The sequence below is a fragment of the Phodopus roborovskii genome, unplaced genomic scaffold (assembly GCF_943737965.1).
Source record: "Phodopus roborovskii unplaced genomic scaffold, PHOROB, whole genome shotgun sequence".
NCBI lineage: Eukaryota > Metazoa > Chordata > Mammalia > Rodentia > Cricetidae > Phodopus > Phodopus roborovskii.
This window is the reverse complement of record NW_026126481.1, coordinates 2,629,850-2,647,658: the sequence shown is the minus strand read 5'-3', so window position 1 is coordinate 2,647,658 and position 17,809 is coordinate 2,629,850. Positions and strand designations below refer to the sequence as shown.

At 37.9% G+C, this 17,809-nt stretch overlaps 1 protein-coding gene across 1 annotated transcript in view; it reads left to right on the top strand.

Moving 5' to 3' along the window:
- Nucleotides 1-17,809, top strand: part of Rorb (RAR related orphan receptor B) — a 175,789-nt gene that overhangs the window by 110,356 nt on the left and 47,624 nt on the right. Inside the window, exon 2 of the mRNA XM_051194072.1 lies at nucleotides 16,407-16,492. Coding sequence (XP_051050029.1) covers nucleotides 16,407-16,492 — 86 coding nt within the window. The remainder of the gene's footprint in view (nucleotides 1-16,406; nucleotides 16,493-17,809) is intronic.

The following is a 17,809-nucleotide window of genomic DNA, read 5'->3' as shown; positions in this document are numbered from 1 at the left end:
ATTTCTTTTAAGATTCGGGAGGCTTAGAGAAAAATAAGATTTTACTCTTGGCATTTGATTCACAGTTCTTATGAATGATGCCTATAAATTTCATTCCAAATAAGCTAGGATTTGCTAATTCATAAGTAGTTTACCATGGTGAGAGGGAGGAACTATCTCAGTTAATGACAAACAAGTCACTAGGGGGTAAAGAGAGACAAGTGGATACCAGAAGCTTGTTGGCCACCTAGTATAAGCAAATCAACAAGCCCCAGTTTCAGTGAGAGACTCTGACTCAAAAAATAAGGAAGAGAGCAATTGAGGAAAATGGGTGATGCTTGGATTTCAGTCTATGGCATCTGTATGAACATGTCCACACACATACAGGGGAAAGAGAGATACTTTGAGTTTTAAAGAACCAATTCTATCTCCACAATTAAAACATAACATAAGAATAAATGAACTAATTAATTTTCCCCAAATCCATTTGCTTTCTTAGCCACACAGGCTACTTCCAAGAGTATAATTTTTTTAGTAGTATACAGAAAACCAACAATGACTGTGAAAGAAATTAAGCAGGATTAAATTCATAGTCTTTAAGACAACACTGATCCATGAATTTCATTATATGCTTTTCCCAAGTGGCGTGCACAAATAAAATTAATTGCTTAGTAATTAACCAATCATCAATTTTGGATACACTAATCCATAAAAGGTAACAGTCAGCCACCTAAATGCTTATTCCTGAGAAAAGCAACCCTGGAAAGATTATATCCAACTACAGTTACTGAATTGCAGCTACATTTCAATGTTAGGCACTTTTTCACACTTACTCCTCATGTGAGTAGTTGCTCTGATCATTTCAGAAATATGTAGCCTCAGGCAAGCCTTCTATGAATATGTTGGAGGTTATGAGTGTCCACACTCACCATAGCCTACAAGCTTCTTTGACTCAGGCTGAGAGGAATCCAGGTCTATGGGCACAAATATAAATCTCTGCCATGGGATTTTGACCAGGATTATAGTGACATGAAATTTCCTTCAGCAGAGCAAGCCTTGAATTCAACCAGAGGCAGGTATTACCCTCTGACAGCCATGTCATGCCACTGTTTCACCAGTGGGAGTATCTTGCCTGGCAAGTTGGTAGGTATTATAGCATTCAGAGTGCAGACCTGGTTAAGACCATTTATATCTTTTCTCCACCAGCAATCTGCATAGCATCACCCAGAATCATGAAAGGTGTGTTGTGCAGCCGAAGTTTCATGGTGTCTTTAGCAATAGGATCTTACCTTAATTATGGTGGGTAACCAAGAGCAACGTCAATAGCCTTGAAGACCTTTGTGGCTTCCCTCACCAATAATTCATAAAAAAAAATACTGAATTTTTTTAATGTCTTCTGGGAATGGTTCTGCCATCCATGCACAATATCTCTCTTTGAGTTCATTTCTGTCATTGTTATTATATTTCAAAATTAGGTAACTAACTACTGGGGTTTCCACGAGGATTTCCAATCTATCTTTTATCTTCTACACTCTCCTGTACCTCCTGCCTCAGCTCCCAACTCCAATCTTTATCAACACCCATTCCCCCAGCAAGGTCCAGGGACCATCTTAGAAGAGGAGACAGAAAACACATTAAGAGCTAGAGGTTGGAGATGAATGCTGAGAAATATCATCTTTTAGACATGGCATGGCTGTCACACTCATGAACTCACTCACAACAGCTGTGGTTACCTGCGCAGCATCTACACCATAGGAAACTGACCAAACTTCGCACAAAGATGAATAGAAGACCTACAGGTCTCGTCCCTTGCCCAGTAACAAGGGTTGTGAAGTAAAACGTTTTCTGAGTATTTTCATCAGTCTTACCTTACAAGAAGAAGCCCTGGGAGGCTCTGATACAATAGAGTCACTTAGACTTCAGGGTTAATGTGAAGTCCATGCCCTGGTACTAGGATGTGTTGCACCTGAACTGTGAGATACATTTTCTTCCCACTAATTATCACACAGACAGCCATAATCCAATACTGGGGAAGACAGGAGAACGATAATCCTTATACATCAGACCTCCCTTAAAAAAAAAAAAAGTACAAAATAATTACAAACCAATTCTGAAGTCTGTGCTGGACTCTGAGTCACAGCTTGCCTTAGGTTATTTGTCACATGCATATTGGATCTGGCTTCAACAGAATGAAAACAAAGGGGGGCTAAAGTACAGGAAGAATGCACAGCTACGTGATTCATGGGGAGATTGCAAGGGTGTTTGAAACTGCCTTTTACAATTTAGCAAATGTACTCTTGGGTGAATATCAAGAAGAAAGGGTTTTCCTCTTCCGTCCCTCCCCTGTATGAGAAAGCCTCTCTCATGTCCTTGCTTAATGAAAGCACCGTAGGTGCCTCTAACTCCTCTCCCATCTAATCCCATTAATAGAGTCTGCTGGGACTTTGTCTGTGGGGTAACATAGGGGCAGTCCTCAGACCTCCAGTGAAACGGGGAATATTTTTTCAGTCAGGCTTTCCACTGCTGCGTCAGAATGTGTGAGAGCCAGCTCAAAACTAAAGCTGACGCCACTGGTGAGTTATACTTTTTCTTCTGTCTGCTGACGTTTAGCCTTGTAAACCATTCTTGGATGAGAAACAAGTGTTTAAAGGCTCTAGGCAAAATAATGTGAAAGCTATGTGTGGGGGCAATAAATTGTTTCTGATTTGGGAGTGTATTTAATAAACCAGTCACCCTAACCTAACTGACACTAGAGAAGATGTCTATACATAAATATTGTCATATCGTGAGGTGAATTACTATGAGCCCTTGTTTTGTTCTTAAATTGAATTTTTTTCATGTGTCACATCATATTGACATTAGATTGACAATATAAACATCATTGGAGTAAATATTTTAGCTTTAATTTTACCTATTAACATTGCTACAGTTATTACTGTAGTTACTTGAATTCTCTAAATGTTTTTAGTTTGTATACTAATGTAGAAATGCATCATGTATAAGAAATCTTTTCAAAAAATTGTTTGGTCAAAAGGTTATTCACAATATGATGAATTATGGGTTTGGGGAGTTTGTTTCTTCTTATTTTTTTAGTAAGTCAGGACATGTTTCTCTAAGCATATGTTATCTCATGAGTAAACACTTCCGAATATCTGTTTTGAAAATGTGTCAAGGTAAAAATTACTTTTTTCCATTTTTATTAGCATTAAATAGACACAGAAAGCAGTTGCAAACATTTGTAATATAAAAGATACAATTGTTCAAATAATACAAAAAAAACTTTGCAATGTCTTTAAACACCTGTTAATCAAACTAAATGCTGCATAACCACACACAGAACTTTTATCTTTTCACAATGCACAAGGTCGTCTTAAAAGAAAACAGGCATTGGTTCTATGACTCACCACATTCAACACCTGTGTTCTTAAAGATTGGATTGTAGGAGGAAGTCCTGACCGATGGATTTCAGTTCGGACATCAGTGGAGTCTTTAAACAACTGTTTATCCTTTTCACTGACAGATTTATTGAGGATAATGTTACTATTGTTGTTTAGAAATTAATAACAGTGGACATATTAACATCTATGTACTTAATCCTCTTTAGTTCTGAATGGCAATTAACAGCGACTCACAAGTGAACATGTATGTTTCTTTCTCTCTAATCATGTATTTTTAAAAACATATAGTTACAGTTTGTTGTGAAATTACACAAAAACATGGTGTTTGATTTTAGAGGTTCCCACCTATGCAAACACACACACACACACACACCACACACACACACACACACACACACACCTCATTTAATAGAGCATATAAACTATGCTTTTACTTTTGAAAGGAGAACTAGGTATTTTTTCTCTTAAAATTTTGTGGACCTACAAGATATATTCTAAACTAAAGGTGAATCCTTAAGAAAATCAATCTTTCTCTTGACTACTTGGTGTCACCCTTAACAATTTCTAGATTTCACCGATTTCTTTTCTTCTATATTTTCCCCAAAGGCAGAGACATTCCCCTGCTTTAAAAGCAATTTTAATCTCTAAACAAATGAAATACTAAAAAGCCAAATGTCTTTCTACCAATGCAATCTACCCTTTAACATACAAATACCTTGGTACAAATGAATAGTGTAAGAAATACAAGCACCCGGGGGGTGGGGGTGAGGCACCATAGTCTCTCTGTTGTAGACTGTCAAGCATGGCTAGAAATGTCCCCCTGTAGGTGAAAGCAGGAACAGTTCAAAGGCAGGAAATCCATTCAAGCAGAATTTGAAAATGACATTCATTCTTACTACTTTTTGTGAAAATAATGCAGAGTGATGTTACCGCAGGGGACAAGAAAGTATGGTCTCATCTTGTTCAGGCACCAGCCAGCTTACATAAACATGGAGTAAAGCTGTTGAGGATTAGGTGAGCATGCTGGATCTGATGAGCTCAAAAATAAGATAGCTCGGTCCTATCATATTTAGGATTATGCTGGTAATCGCCTTAGAGAAAGTGTGCAGTATCAGCAGAACAGCCCCTTCCGCCTTTGAAGGGGATAGCACTAACTTCAACTGTGTTGGGCAACAAGCTTTTGTGACATTTAGCATGGAGCAAAACTGTAAGATGCAACTTCTAGAGTCATATCTTATGTGATCATTTGACCCCTGAAATAGTTTCTGGTGGTATGCGCACAGAGGAAAACTTCCTACTGTTTTTTCTCTCCCTCTGTTAAAGGCCACTTGTCTAACAGTGGACTAAACCTAAATATGCTGACCTCCAGCCTCGGAACTATTCTTGTCACTAGAAATGACAAGAACCAGGGTTCACTTCAATAATCTGATTTTCCTCCATTTTGAGTCTATTAAGAAGTCAGTGTCTGGTCTGCAAGTTTGCTAAAACATAGGGATCATGATGACATAACTCTCAATTAAAGATTAGTGGTTATTTAGCCAATGTAGCATTGTTCATGATGGAAAAGATCAAAGCCCTTGTATATTATCCAAAATATAAAATCTTAAAATATGGAGATTTTATGTAAAAATCATTGGTATTAAGTTCTTTTCCTCTCCCTCTCCTTCTCCCTCTCTTCTCCCCTCTCCCACCCTCCTCATTTAATGATCAAAAATTCAAATCCCATGTCTTCATTAATCAAGCATGCCCACATATCATTATTTGTTTTTGAAGTATTCTGTCCCTGCTGGCTTTTGCATTTGTTTTCTTACTTGTTATTGTTTAGGGTTTTTTTTAATTTTTTTTAAGAGGCTTGCTGTATAGACCAGGTTGGCCTTGAACTCATGATTCTTCTACCTCCACCTCCCTAGCGCTGATATTAGATGCCTGTAGCATGTGTCTGGCTTTCAAGTATCCCTGAAAACCCCAGAATAATATAGGAGCTACATCCTAAAACACAACAAATAATAAAATACAAGGTTGAGTCACATGAAATTCCCAATATCAATTGAGTTTTTGCACAAAAAGTAGCAATTTTATGTGAGTCAACTTTATGTACGATACTTAATACAGATAAAGGAATGCATTTTGATGATTCTAGACACATCTTACTAATTGCTTTGCATTTAACCCCATTAAAAAGGTCCCTTCAATAAGTTTACCTAATCTGGACTTTGTTTGTTTGCTTGCTTGTTTGCTTGTTTGTTTGTTTGAAGAGAGGGTTTCTCTGTAGCTTTGCAGCCTGTACTAGAACTCACACTGTAAACCAGACTGGCTTTAAACACACAGAAATCTGTCTCACAAGTGCTGGCATTAAAGGTGTGAGCCACCATTGCCCGGTCCACATTTATTCTTATACTTGACTTTTCTCTTTCAATCTTTGGCCACCAGCTTGTTTCCTCTTTCCCCATACACTCATTTTTGAAAATTCCTCTTCGATTCCAAGGTCTGGCTCAAAGCTAGCTCAGCACTCAGGCTTCTTAGCTTAACCACGTTAAAGTCCTCATTTTTTTCCTCTTCCAAGCTCACTTTTCAATCCTCTGTCTGTTGTTTGCTCGGATTTTAAAGCATATATGGCTGTTCAATCAGAATATTTCTTTTGAAGATTAAAACTTGGTTTTGCATGTATCTGTGGTCTCAAACGAACCTCAATTGCTAAATCATGTATGTGTCTGTTTGTGTGTATGGTGTATACATGGGCACATTTTCGTGTTCATGCACATTCCAGTCTAAGATTGTGTCAACAACACATTTATTTTATTTATTTGTTTGTTTGTTTATATTGTGCAGTTGTAAGTTTCCCAAATGTGCAGCTGGAAGTGTGCTAACTTCTTTCACTTAACATTATGCATTGGCATCTTCCATGTCAAAGTTGCCCATGGCTTGGTAGCTTCTTCACAGGGCCACTCTTCCACTCAACTATTGAAATGCATCGTATTTCCCATTTGGTGAAAATATGTACATGTTCTGTGTGGACATGAGTAACTGAGTGAGCTACCAAATACCGAGGAGTGCAACTGCTGCTAAGTCTTACTTTGACTTTACAAAATTTGCCACACTGCCTTCCAAAGTGGCTTTAGCATCTTGCCTTCCCAGCAACAAATGAGAGTTCATTTGCTCTGCCTCCTTTCCAGCATTTGGTGTAGCACTTAGTTTTCAGAGTGTAGCCTTCCGAACAGGTGGTTTATAGCTCAGTGATGCATGAGATACTTGACATCTTTTAATGTACTTATTTGCCTTGTGTCTTTTAGGAAGCAGATCTTCAAATCTTCAGCCCATTCACTTTTAATTTTAGGAGTTAGTCATATATTGTAAGCATATGTGACCTGTGTTTTATAATATTTCCTCCAATCCTGTAACTTTTATATATTCATTCTCTCAATGCAATCTGGTTTCTAACACAGAAAGGCAGGCATTTTTTTTCTATTTTCTAGAGAGGTGCTTTACTTCTCTCTTACCTAATCTACAGGGAATAAACTATGCCAGGTCATTTTGGTATGAACCCGGGTTTTAATTCTTTGCATTCCCCCTTCCTCTTCCTTGAAGGAGGTGCTACATAAACTTGGGATTCTACTGCAAAGGTTCAACTGAGTGGAGATTAGGAAGAGAAGTTCTAGAATAGGAGAGTTTTACCTGCCACAGAAAGGACAATTTCTGATGTCAGTCAACAAAGCAACAGGGATTCACTGATGAGGTGAAGCTGTCCGGCTAGCAGGTCTCAGGAATCAGTCTCTGCCACCCCTAGCACCGAGATTATGAGTGTGTGTCATGGCATCCAGCACTGCTACATGGGTTCTGGGAAATAACTCAGTTCCTGGTGCACATCAAGCAATCACTTTACTGATTAGATCATCTCTCCAGCCTCTACAATAGATTCTTAAAGATCCTGACCAAAAGCAATTTTGGGAGTGAAAGGTTTATTTGGTTTATGTGGCTTTTCAATCAAAGTCCATCACTGAGGGAAGTCAGGTCAGGAACTCAAGACAGGAAAGGAATCTGAAGCCAAGAACCGAAGCACAAGTGTAGGGGGATACTGTACTTGCTCTTCATGGTTTGCTCAGTCTCCTTTCTTACAGCATCCAGGACCGCCAGTTCAGGGGTGGCAACACCCAAAGCACACTGGCCCATCCCACATCAATTAACCATTCCATAGATTGATTAACGCTTGCATTGATTGATTACAACTAATTGTAATTACAATTGTAAGAACATTTTTATTGATTGACTATAATTAATTAATTAATTAATTGAATAATTAACACTTGTGGGAAAAATCCACAGATTTGCCTACAAGTGTTCTCTTAGATGCACTTTCTCCATCAAGATTTCTCTTTCCAGATAACTTTAGCTTATATAAAGTTGACAAAAACTGTCCAGTACAGTAGATGAAAAACAACAAGAAAAACACATTGCTTGATTTTCTTACTTTGATCAAAAGAAATAAACTTTGTTCAATTCCATTTTTAAAATAAGAAAATTGTATTTTAAAAGAAATCTCGGCTAGACATAGTGATTCATGTCTATGTGCTCAGTCTCAGAGGCTGACCAAGAGAATTACAACTTTGAGGATACACTTAGCTATATAGTGAATCTGAAGCTAGCCTGGATCACCTAGGAAAGAAAGAAAGAGAGAGAGAGAGAGAGAGAGAGAGAGAGAGAGAGAGGGGGGGGGGAAAAGAGGAAGAGAAAAGGAAGGGAGGGAGGGAAGAAGAGAAAGGACCCAGTAAAACAAGGGTTTAGATGAAGATGGATGAACTCATAATCTGTTTGTTGCACAGCATGAAGACCTGTATTCCAGCCCTGGAATTCATGTAGGAAGCTATGCACGGTGGTGCAAGCTTGTAATCCAGTGCTGGAGGCAAGGGAAAAGGACAGGGAATCACTGAAGCTCACTGACAACTGTTATGGACAAAAACAGAAAGGCCCACATACACAAAGAGAGACTTTGTCTCAAAAGCAAAAGCAGGCAGTTCCTGACAGCAATACTTGAGACTGACCTCTGACTGCCACATACATGTACACACATACACATGCACATATACTAATACTTGCACAGATACAAAAACAAATTAAAAATCAAAAGCCCTAGAGAGAGAAAAACCCTAGGGAGATTAAAACTTGACTTTTTAAAAAAATATGAGTAGACTTTTAAAAATAACAATAACCATTAAGATTTGTACTCAGTATCCAGACAATGACCTCTGTACTACAACCTGTTTAAAAGTATTGACAAGAACAACACTGAACTTATATTTAGTACACTCCTCCCCCTTTACACATATATCCCAAATCTTCCAGTGGTTGCTTAAAATAGTGGCTACTAACAAACACTGTATCTATTGTATTTTTCTACAAATGCACACCCAATGTTAATCATTTTACTCATCTCTGTGATCAAATACATAACCTAAATAGCATGAGGAAGGAATGATTTATTGGGGCTCTTATTTTAACAGAACACTAGTACAGGAAAGGCACAGTAGTGGCAAGTGACTTCGTCTCAACAAGTTTGAGAGGCAGTTGCTTGCTATATGGTACTTCCAGGAAACAGAGAGCTCAAACTGAAACCAGGTCAGGTTATCACCCATAAAACCAAGCCCTAGTGTAGTGAGATAGTCCTTCTGTGGCACTGACCACGCCCATTGGGGGGTGGAGCCATGGGCGGAAGTGACCTGTGGAAGGAGGTTGGAGGGGGCCAGGAAAGGTTCTCTCTTTCTGGCGTGACTCAGACAGGAGAGGATTGGGTTGAATTTCCTGGTGTTCATCTGTCTAGGTTGTAAGTTATTTCTCCCTGAATAAACATCTATTCGGCCTATTTGTTTATCCTGATCCATATTTACCGCGATACCCTAGTACCTACTTCCTCCATGTAAGCCCTACCTCTGTGTACCACTAAATGAGGACAAAGTGCTCCAACACATAAGCCCATGAGGACATTTCACATATCTCTGATAGATCTTAATTCATAAAGTAGAGACCATAAGATATTTCCTACAACTAAATGTAAAAATGGACTGCTTATATTAATATATATATATATATATATAGTGACAATTGATCTGAAAATTAACAGGTGTGTAATATATACATTGTGTATATGGGTTTTTGTTTATTTATTTATTTTTTGCAAGATGGCATATGACAATGCCAACGTTTTTTTCTGCTCAGACACATGCAATTGAAAACTTTGAATTGTTTATTTCAAGAATTTTCCACTTAATATTTTTATAACATGACTGTTGTCTTAGTTAGGATCTTACTGCTATGAAGAGACACCATGACCACCGCAACTCTTATAAAAGAAACCATTTAACTGGGGCTGGCTTGCAGTTTCAAAAGTTTAGTCCATGTTGTCATAGCAGGAAACATGGCAGTGTACAGCATACATGATGCTGGAGAAGGAGATCAGAATTTTACATCTGGATCCCCAGGCAGCAGGCAGAGAGCTAACTTGAGCTTTTGAGGCCTCAAAGCCCACCCCCTAGGAATATACTTCCTCCAACAAAGCCGCACCTACTTCAGTAGGGCCATACCTCCGAATGGTGCCATTCCTCATGAACCAAGTATTCAAACACTTGTAATTGTCCTTCAGTAATTGAAACAATGAAAAGTGCTCTGTGGGGTAAGAGAGAATTTCTATAATTGCTTTTACTCCTTTGTGCTAATTGCTATTGTTATTTGTTGGTTTCATTTTCTGTTTCCTTTGTTTCTGTTCTTGAGTCAAAATAATAAGCAGCTCTATGTGGGTAATTACAAGCTGCTACATAAAAGGTAAACCAGTCCCTGTGTGATCCACTTACAACTCTCCTTTTAAAAAAATCTGTCATTGTCATGCATTCATATCTTTTCTTAATCTAGTTTCTAGTAATATGAAGTATAAGGAATTACAATAATATAAAGCAAAATGTATCCCTAAGTCATTTAAGAGGTATTTATCAACCAAATGGAAGAAGAGTCCACCTCCCAGGAAATTGCAGAGTAGAGTTCAAGGAGGCAGATTTGGGGATGGTCTAGTAGAAATTCAAGTGCCCTGAATCCCATAAGCACAGAAGGTCTTCAGACTGGAATCTGGTGCTAAGATGCATACTTCCCTGGCGAGGTACCCATGAATGCAACCTGAATGTCATCAGGACTCCTAGAATCACCATACAGCATGACATAGGTACACATTCCAGATCTTGTGTGCACCCCTCACCCCCTGTCCATCCTTAAGGCTTTTGTCTGATGAATCTCAGAGTGGAACGGAGTCTTAAACATGCCTCCACCATTATAGTCATTTGGGTTGACTATCATGTAACCTCAGATTTCACACTAAAGAGGTGGATACTTAAAGGTCTGCCAGGGAGAAAGGAGATGAGTACAGAGATTTTTTAACTTGGATTTGTCACAGATGGTAGATGAGATACAATTTGGGCAGATGACATAAGACATGGGCTACTGAGACCATCTGCAAAAGGATTTTTAACCAAAATAGTCATCTTTATTGGAAATTTTTACATGTGTAAATTGTGTTTCACACCGACATTAAGAGAGTTAATTGCTCTGTCCACTTTTAGTCTAACTGCAAAGTTATGGGAAATAGAAACTAACAGGCAAGCCCAGCACCCAGGGGTACAGCCTGTGCTGTGTAGGGAACCAGGAACTCAGCCTGGTAGATGCATCAGAAAATAAAAGACACTGTAGAAACATGATCCCAAAGCCAGAAAACTCAGTCACTGGTTGTTCTCTACCCAACTGATCTTACCTAGGTTTTGTGCCTTTGACATAGGTTTGCATAATAAAGAGAATTCCTATCTAGTAGATTGATTCATTTAGTCCTTAAAAGCCTTAATAGATCAAAAACCACCATGGAGCCTCACCCAAAATATATTACTCTGACAATTCTGAAAATTCTGTTTCTTCTTTTCACATCAAATATGACAAATCAGTAATTCTTAAAGTCTTTTTTCAGAAAAATAAGTATGTCACATTTCCCTTTTACACTGAAAAATGAAAAGAAGTTTGGGACCACAGTTTTGTGCCCCTTTAGTCAACATAGAAAACAAAAGGCAAGGTTTGGGGAGATGACTCCATTGATAAGGTGACTGCCATATAAGCATGTATACCTGAATTCAGATCTCTGGCACCCATGAAAAGCTGAACACAGTAGTAGCACACATTCCCAGCTATGCAGAACAGAAATAGACAAATGTGGGGGCTGGTCAGCCAGCCAGTTTAGCCAACAGGTGAGCTATGGGTTCAGTAAAAAACCCTACCTCAAAAAAAAAAAAAAAATGTGGAGAGCAAGAGAGGAAGACACTGTTGACTTCAGTCTTTCACATGCAAATGCATTAATGTGGACACCCACATATGCATCAACCATACATGCATACACCACACACACACACACACACACACACACACACACACACACACACACACAGAAGCAGAGTCCTACCCTTGCTGCAAGATAGAATGCCCAGAATATAAAAATGACCAGGCTGAGATGGGAGACTTGGATCAGTGGGAATGGAAAGCTTCAAAATTATGTACAGTAAATGCACCACTACCCTCCAAACATAAAGTACCTGGCAGGCTCAACATCACTGCCTTCCTGAGGGATGCTTTTTAAGAGTCAAAGTATTTTTCGGAGCCATTTTCTGGTTAACTCATTAGCCTGAATTGGTTTTCTGACCTTAACACCTGCTGTAACCAGCAGGGGCTTGAAAGAGGCAGAACTAAAGGGGTGTATATTTCAGTAAGCAGGAAAAACTGAGACAGGTTTTGTGCAAAGTTGAGCAGGAGACTTTGGGCAAGGAAAGGGCTAGAGGGACTTAATAAAATGCACAAAAATTCTCTATCTCTCAGGCCATCCTAGATCCTCTAAATTTGTTTATCAAGGAGTGTTACACTGAAAAATTGATGATAGATAGGTAGATATTTAGATGGTAGATTGAGACAGATTATAGATATAGTTTGATAGATTATAGATAGGTAGATAGATAGATAGATGATAGAGATAGATAGATAAATAGATAGATGATAGATAGATAGATAGATGATAGATAGATAGATGATAGATAATCTCCATGAGTCAAGCAAAAGTGCCAAAGACCACTCCTCCTTAGTTTCTTCCTCCTATCGTCCTTGTCATAGCTGGTGAGGTCCAAGTAGCCACATCCCCCTATGATGCTCAACTTGAAGCAACAATAGAGAACATGGTACTAGGACTACACAGTGCAGCTACAGGGGAGGCCATGTAGTTGCCCTTAGCTAAACACTTATAAACAGCAAGCACTGAGCAATGATGTAGTCTGGTATCCTCAATGGTGTCTGAAAGCCTGTCTTGAAGATAATGCTGTATGAAACACACAGTATAAACTGTAAAGTTGCAGTTCAAAACTGGGATTTTAATAAGAGAAGGGGAAAGTAGCTACTACTTTAAATGATTCGGACTTATCTTCACTTCTAATAAACCTCAGACGACTTTTCCTGCCAAAAGAAAAACAGCCACAAGATTTCTAAACTAAGAACTTTTTCTCCCTCATAATAACACATATATACTTTATAGGTGCCTTCTTTCTCTTTAAAAATGCTATTAAAATGTTTGTAGCTCTCCAGGATTACATGTAGAGCCAAGGTTATGAATATGTATAAATATGCAGATGTTCTATTGAATGTTCCTTATCTCATTTGTATTTCTGAAGATGTATAAGATAACCTTTGTGTCTTTCAAAAGCATCTTCCTACACCTCAGGGAGCAAATTACCTCTATTTTCATTTCCTTTAAAGTTAGATCATTTTATAATTAAGAATGTATTGAAGCAGATTCTCCAATGTGTAAGCTACTCCCTGGGGAGTAATTTATGCAGAGAGAGCCTCTGACTTAATATCATATAAGCCAAAAACTATTCAGTGGCTACCTGGGATTATTTTAGTCATTTATAGTAACTATAAATAACCCACTTCTTGAAATGCTATTGTTAAACTGAAATCCATAGTACAAATTAAGTCATAGTGTGATTCATTGAATTACTTTTAAATTATCTTTAATAAAGACACAATAGCACATCAAATTGTGCTTCTTTTCCAAAATCATCAGAAAAAAAACATAAGCTAATGGATATAGTGATGTTGATGACATTGATGGTAATGATACAATGATAACATTGTTTAGAAATGCCCATTTTATCCTCACAATTCTATGAAGTTTGTTGATGAATACTATATTTATAAGTGACAAAATATGAGTTCAGAGATTTTATCTTAACTAGGGCCCAAATTAATGGATTAAGGAAAGCAACCTAGGAGGTCAAATAAGAATAAAGTCAACCCTCCCATTTCCCCATCCCAAAATTCTGAAATCATTCCAGTCATATTGGCATCTCAACCCCAATTCCCTTCCTTCAATTTTTCATCTTACAAAAAGAGAGACAGAGAGAGAATTCAAACTTCTGTAGCTTATTTAATTTTACAAAACTTAAGTGTTATCCTAAGGCTAAGTATTATGTTTGTTATGTAAAGTAATAAAAAAAGGTGGTGATGTTTTCCACTTATTTGTTTTGTATATCTGAAAATAGAAAACTATAGCACTGTATGCAAGTGTCAGCTTTATGTACAAAGCATTTTGAAGGGTATTTTGCATAATTATTTTAAATTAGGAAAGGAAATAACAGATCTTTCTAGTGTGAATAATTTTAACAACTCTTTAGAGTACCATCAAATACAGAAATTGCTGCATTCTGAATACATAACCTACATGGTGACAAAACATTCCTTCTAAGACATTATGCATTCAGGTGCCTGGGAGACACCACATAAAAGTGCATGTGTCCCAGTCCCACACCACATCATACTCCATAAATGTCCACATTTCTGTTCTAAGTCCAAATCTAGCTCTCATGCATGCTAGACAAGTACTCTACCGCCCAGTCACATCCTGGGCCCGAATATCACCATTTCAGTCAGTCCTGTCACTTTGTCTCCCTTCCGATTCTTCATCGGCTTCCATTTTCCATATGTTTCAGCATTTAACCTCACTTCTGCCTCTGAACCATTTTCATACTTGCGTCTTCACCTCCCTTTGTCCTACTGTACCTTCTATGCTGCCATTGCCTAAGTTCAGGATCAGGAACTTTGGTCTTCTGGTTTTCTTTGGTTAGTTTGCCAAACTCTAAGTTTCTCCCTTCACATCTCATGTAGGGGTTGGTTTGGGGACAATTTAGGATTTTGCTCACACTGTGCATGTACTCTGACATGGAGCTACATATAGACTTCTTTCCACCATTCATTTACTCTTCATTTTATCCATTCCTTGTAGCAAATGGGATCATGTAAAAAAAAAAACCCTGCCTAACTCTAGCAGCTCCAAAGTCTGGTGTCACACTTCTATGTAGCCATATGACCCAAATTTCCCCTAAAGCCAATTGTTCTGTATGATAACCAGCCACAGTAATACTAGACCTCTGACCTGTTTTCATTCAACATCTTTTGTCTTTCTCTTCAACCTAACCAATTCTATACAATCCTCAAAATGAGCTGTGTTCCTGACCTGTTTTCATTCAACGTCTTTTGTCTTTCTCTTCAACCTAACCAATTCTATACAATCCGCAAAATGAGCAGTGTTCCTGATTAGAACTGCAATAATCTGGAGTAGTTGGAATGTTGCAGGTCCAGGGGTAATTACCCTATCTTAGGCTAGCTTTAGTCTCCTGGATAGCCATTCTTTTCCCACCACTGTGTCAGAACTAACATCCTATGACTAATACTCTTTTAGAATCATTAGTTTAGCAGACCACTTCCACTAACCCAAAGGCTCATCAGACAGTATCTGAGACCTATAGAAAAACTTCCTTCATCTTGCTGTGATGACCACTCTGATGTACCCATGAATGCATTTCAAACTTGCCCTCATTTATGACTTTCTTTGTTCTGTGAAACTATAGAACTTTATGAAACTCTTAACACATTTCAACATAGGATTTGGGATAACCTAAAATTATGACCTAGGCCATGGTTACTCTAATATACAGTTTTTTTTTAATAAAACCTCTTCATCCCCAGTGAAACTAAACGCATGTTAACTTCCATATAAAGTTTTTCTGATTTCTTCATTATTAACTTTTTATTAATGAGGCTATCAAGTTCATTACCATATCTTCTCTTGAGCCATCATGTTTCAGTATCCTTGTAGACATTAAAGCATGCTCAGTTAATGTTTGGTTGGTTCATTAATAGTATTTTCACAGAGATGACCAATCCATCCAGCCACACAGCGTGTAAGATCACCATATACCAACACTCGTCTTGCTTTATTTAGTTATTTAAAATATTGTAGAGATAAGACTATTTAAAAACCCCTAATTACTTCCTATTTCAAATGGAAGATTAGAAATGGAAAGGCTTGAGTTTACAGGGTTTTTCTGTCATGTTATTTTAAGGAAAAAAAAGCTTTAAAAGGGAAAAACAGTGAAAGCAGGAGCAAAGATCTGGTCTCTAAATATGCATTGCAGGGGTGTGAGTGTGTGTGTGTGTGTGTGTGTGTTAAATTCAATTTGAAAAAGCAAAGGGTAATTGATAAATGGATGTCCTTTCCTAACAGTAGTTCTCAACATGGGGGCTGTGACCCCTTTGGGGTTGAACAACCCTTCTACAGATATCCCCTAAGACCATCCGAAAACCCAGATATTCCATACAATTCATAACTGAGGTAAAATTATAATTATGGAGTAGTAAAGAAAATAATTTTATGGTTGGGATTACCACAACATGAGGAAAGGGTAAAGGGTCGCAGAATCAGGAAGGTTGAGAACCACTCCCTTGGAAGAAGGTTCGGAAGGCCATTCAAATAGTAATGATGACCCAAACCATCACTCTCACCCAGCATCTTCTAACTGTTAGCATCTACCAAAATATCTTGGCAAGAACAGGTAAGTGTTGACATAGAAACAAGTAAAATAAAAGAAGACAATTATGAACATTGAAAATGCTTTTTTTTTCTTACTTTTTCAGCACAAATTGAAGTGATACCATGCAAAATTTGTGGTGATAAATCCTCTGGGATCCACTACGGAGTCATCACGTGTGAAGGCTGCAAGGTAGGGACTTTCATATTGCTGTCATGTTGCTTTAACGAGGACACACTGAGGGATATATGTGCCTCCTGCTGACACTGGCTGAAGAGCCTCTTCCAGAGGACCCAAGTGGTCCCTCAAAGTGGTTCACAGATATGTGCAACTCCAATCCAAGGGTATCTGATGCTCTCCTCCAACTTCCTTGGGCACTGCACAAACATGGTACACAGACATACATGCAGGCAAAACACTCAGATGCTTAAAGTATAAAGATAGTAATAAAAAATTTTAAAAGCATTACAAGTAGACTCTAAATCAGTCAAAAGTCATCCTTACCCAAATCTTAATTTTTCAATGAGTTCCTGAAGTTCTTGAAGGATAAACAAGATCTTATTTTGATATATGCCACTGACATAGATATAAAAAAAAGAAAGTGGCTAAGAGCACAAAACTTTCTTCACATTCTGTCCAGTGTTCCCTCAGAGAGATTCCATCAATCCAATCACAAACACATTCCTGTGAGTAAGGTGTTTGGAAAACACAGGGCTAAGGGAATATCAGTTACCACAGACCTAACCTGAGATAATCAAAATATGAAAATTAAGAGTAAGTGATCTGAAAGAAGAAAAGAATGAGAATAGCAAGAAACACTCGAAACAGTTCTACAATATGTTTTACAGGAATGGGCATAACAAGAACAAATGCATGTGCCATATGCAGGAGGCATGGTAGATGTTGGCAATATCATTGGCAAGGTCAATCATGTATTTGAGTTCAGTAAACTGAGAAAGATGCAAAAAAAGCCATGAACACTATGATTCAATCAGAATCTTAGGAGACTTTTAAAGGTAAATAGGATAAAACAGATTATAACTGCCAAGATAGCACTACTCTTGGGAAATTGACGATGCCTTCACAAGATTGGAAAGGCAGAAAATAAAATAAAAAGAAATAAGTGAAGATGATATGAGAAAATAAAAATCAACATAGTGGAAGGGTCTGGAATGGAGATGATCCGTGATATCCTTGGGCAAAGCTGATGAGATAGCCCTTTATTTTATTCCCAAAAAGCTAGAATTAACAGTTATGTACCACCCACTAGCATGCCATTATTTAATTCCATCAATGAGAAACAATAAATAAGAAATTAGCTGCTTCTTTGAGCCTTCATAAGTTATTTTCTCTGGGTAAGAAGACAAATAGTTTTTGTCATAAGCATTAGTAAGTTTGTAACGAGAACTCTTTCTCATGAGGGCATTTCAACAAGCTTGTTCTGAAGGTTTAAGATTCCTGGTGTAGTTTACAATATAGCCACTCAAGTTGTTTGTATATGAATGCTGC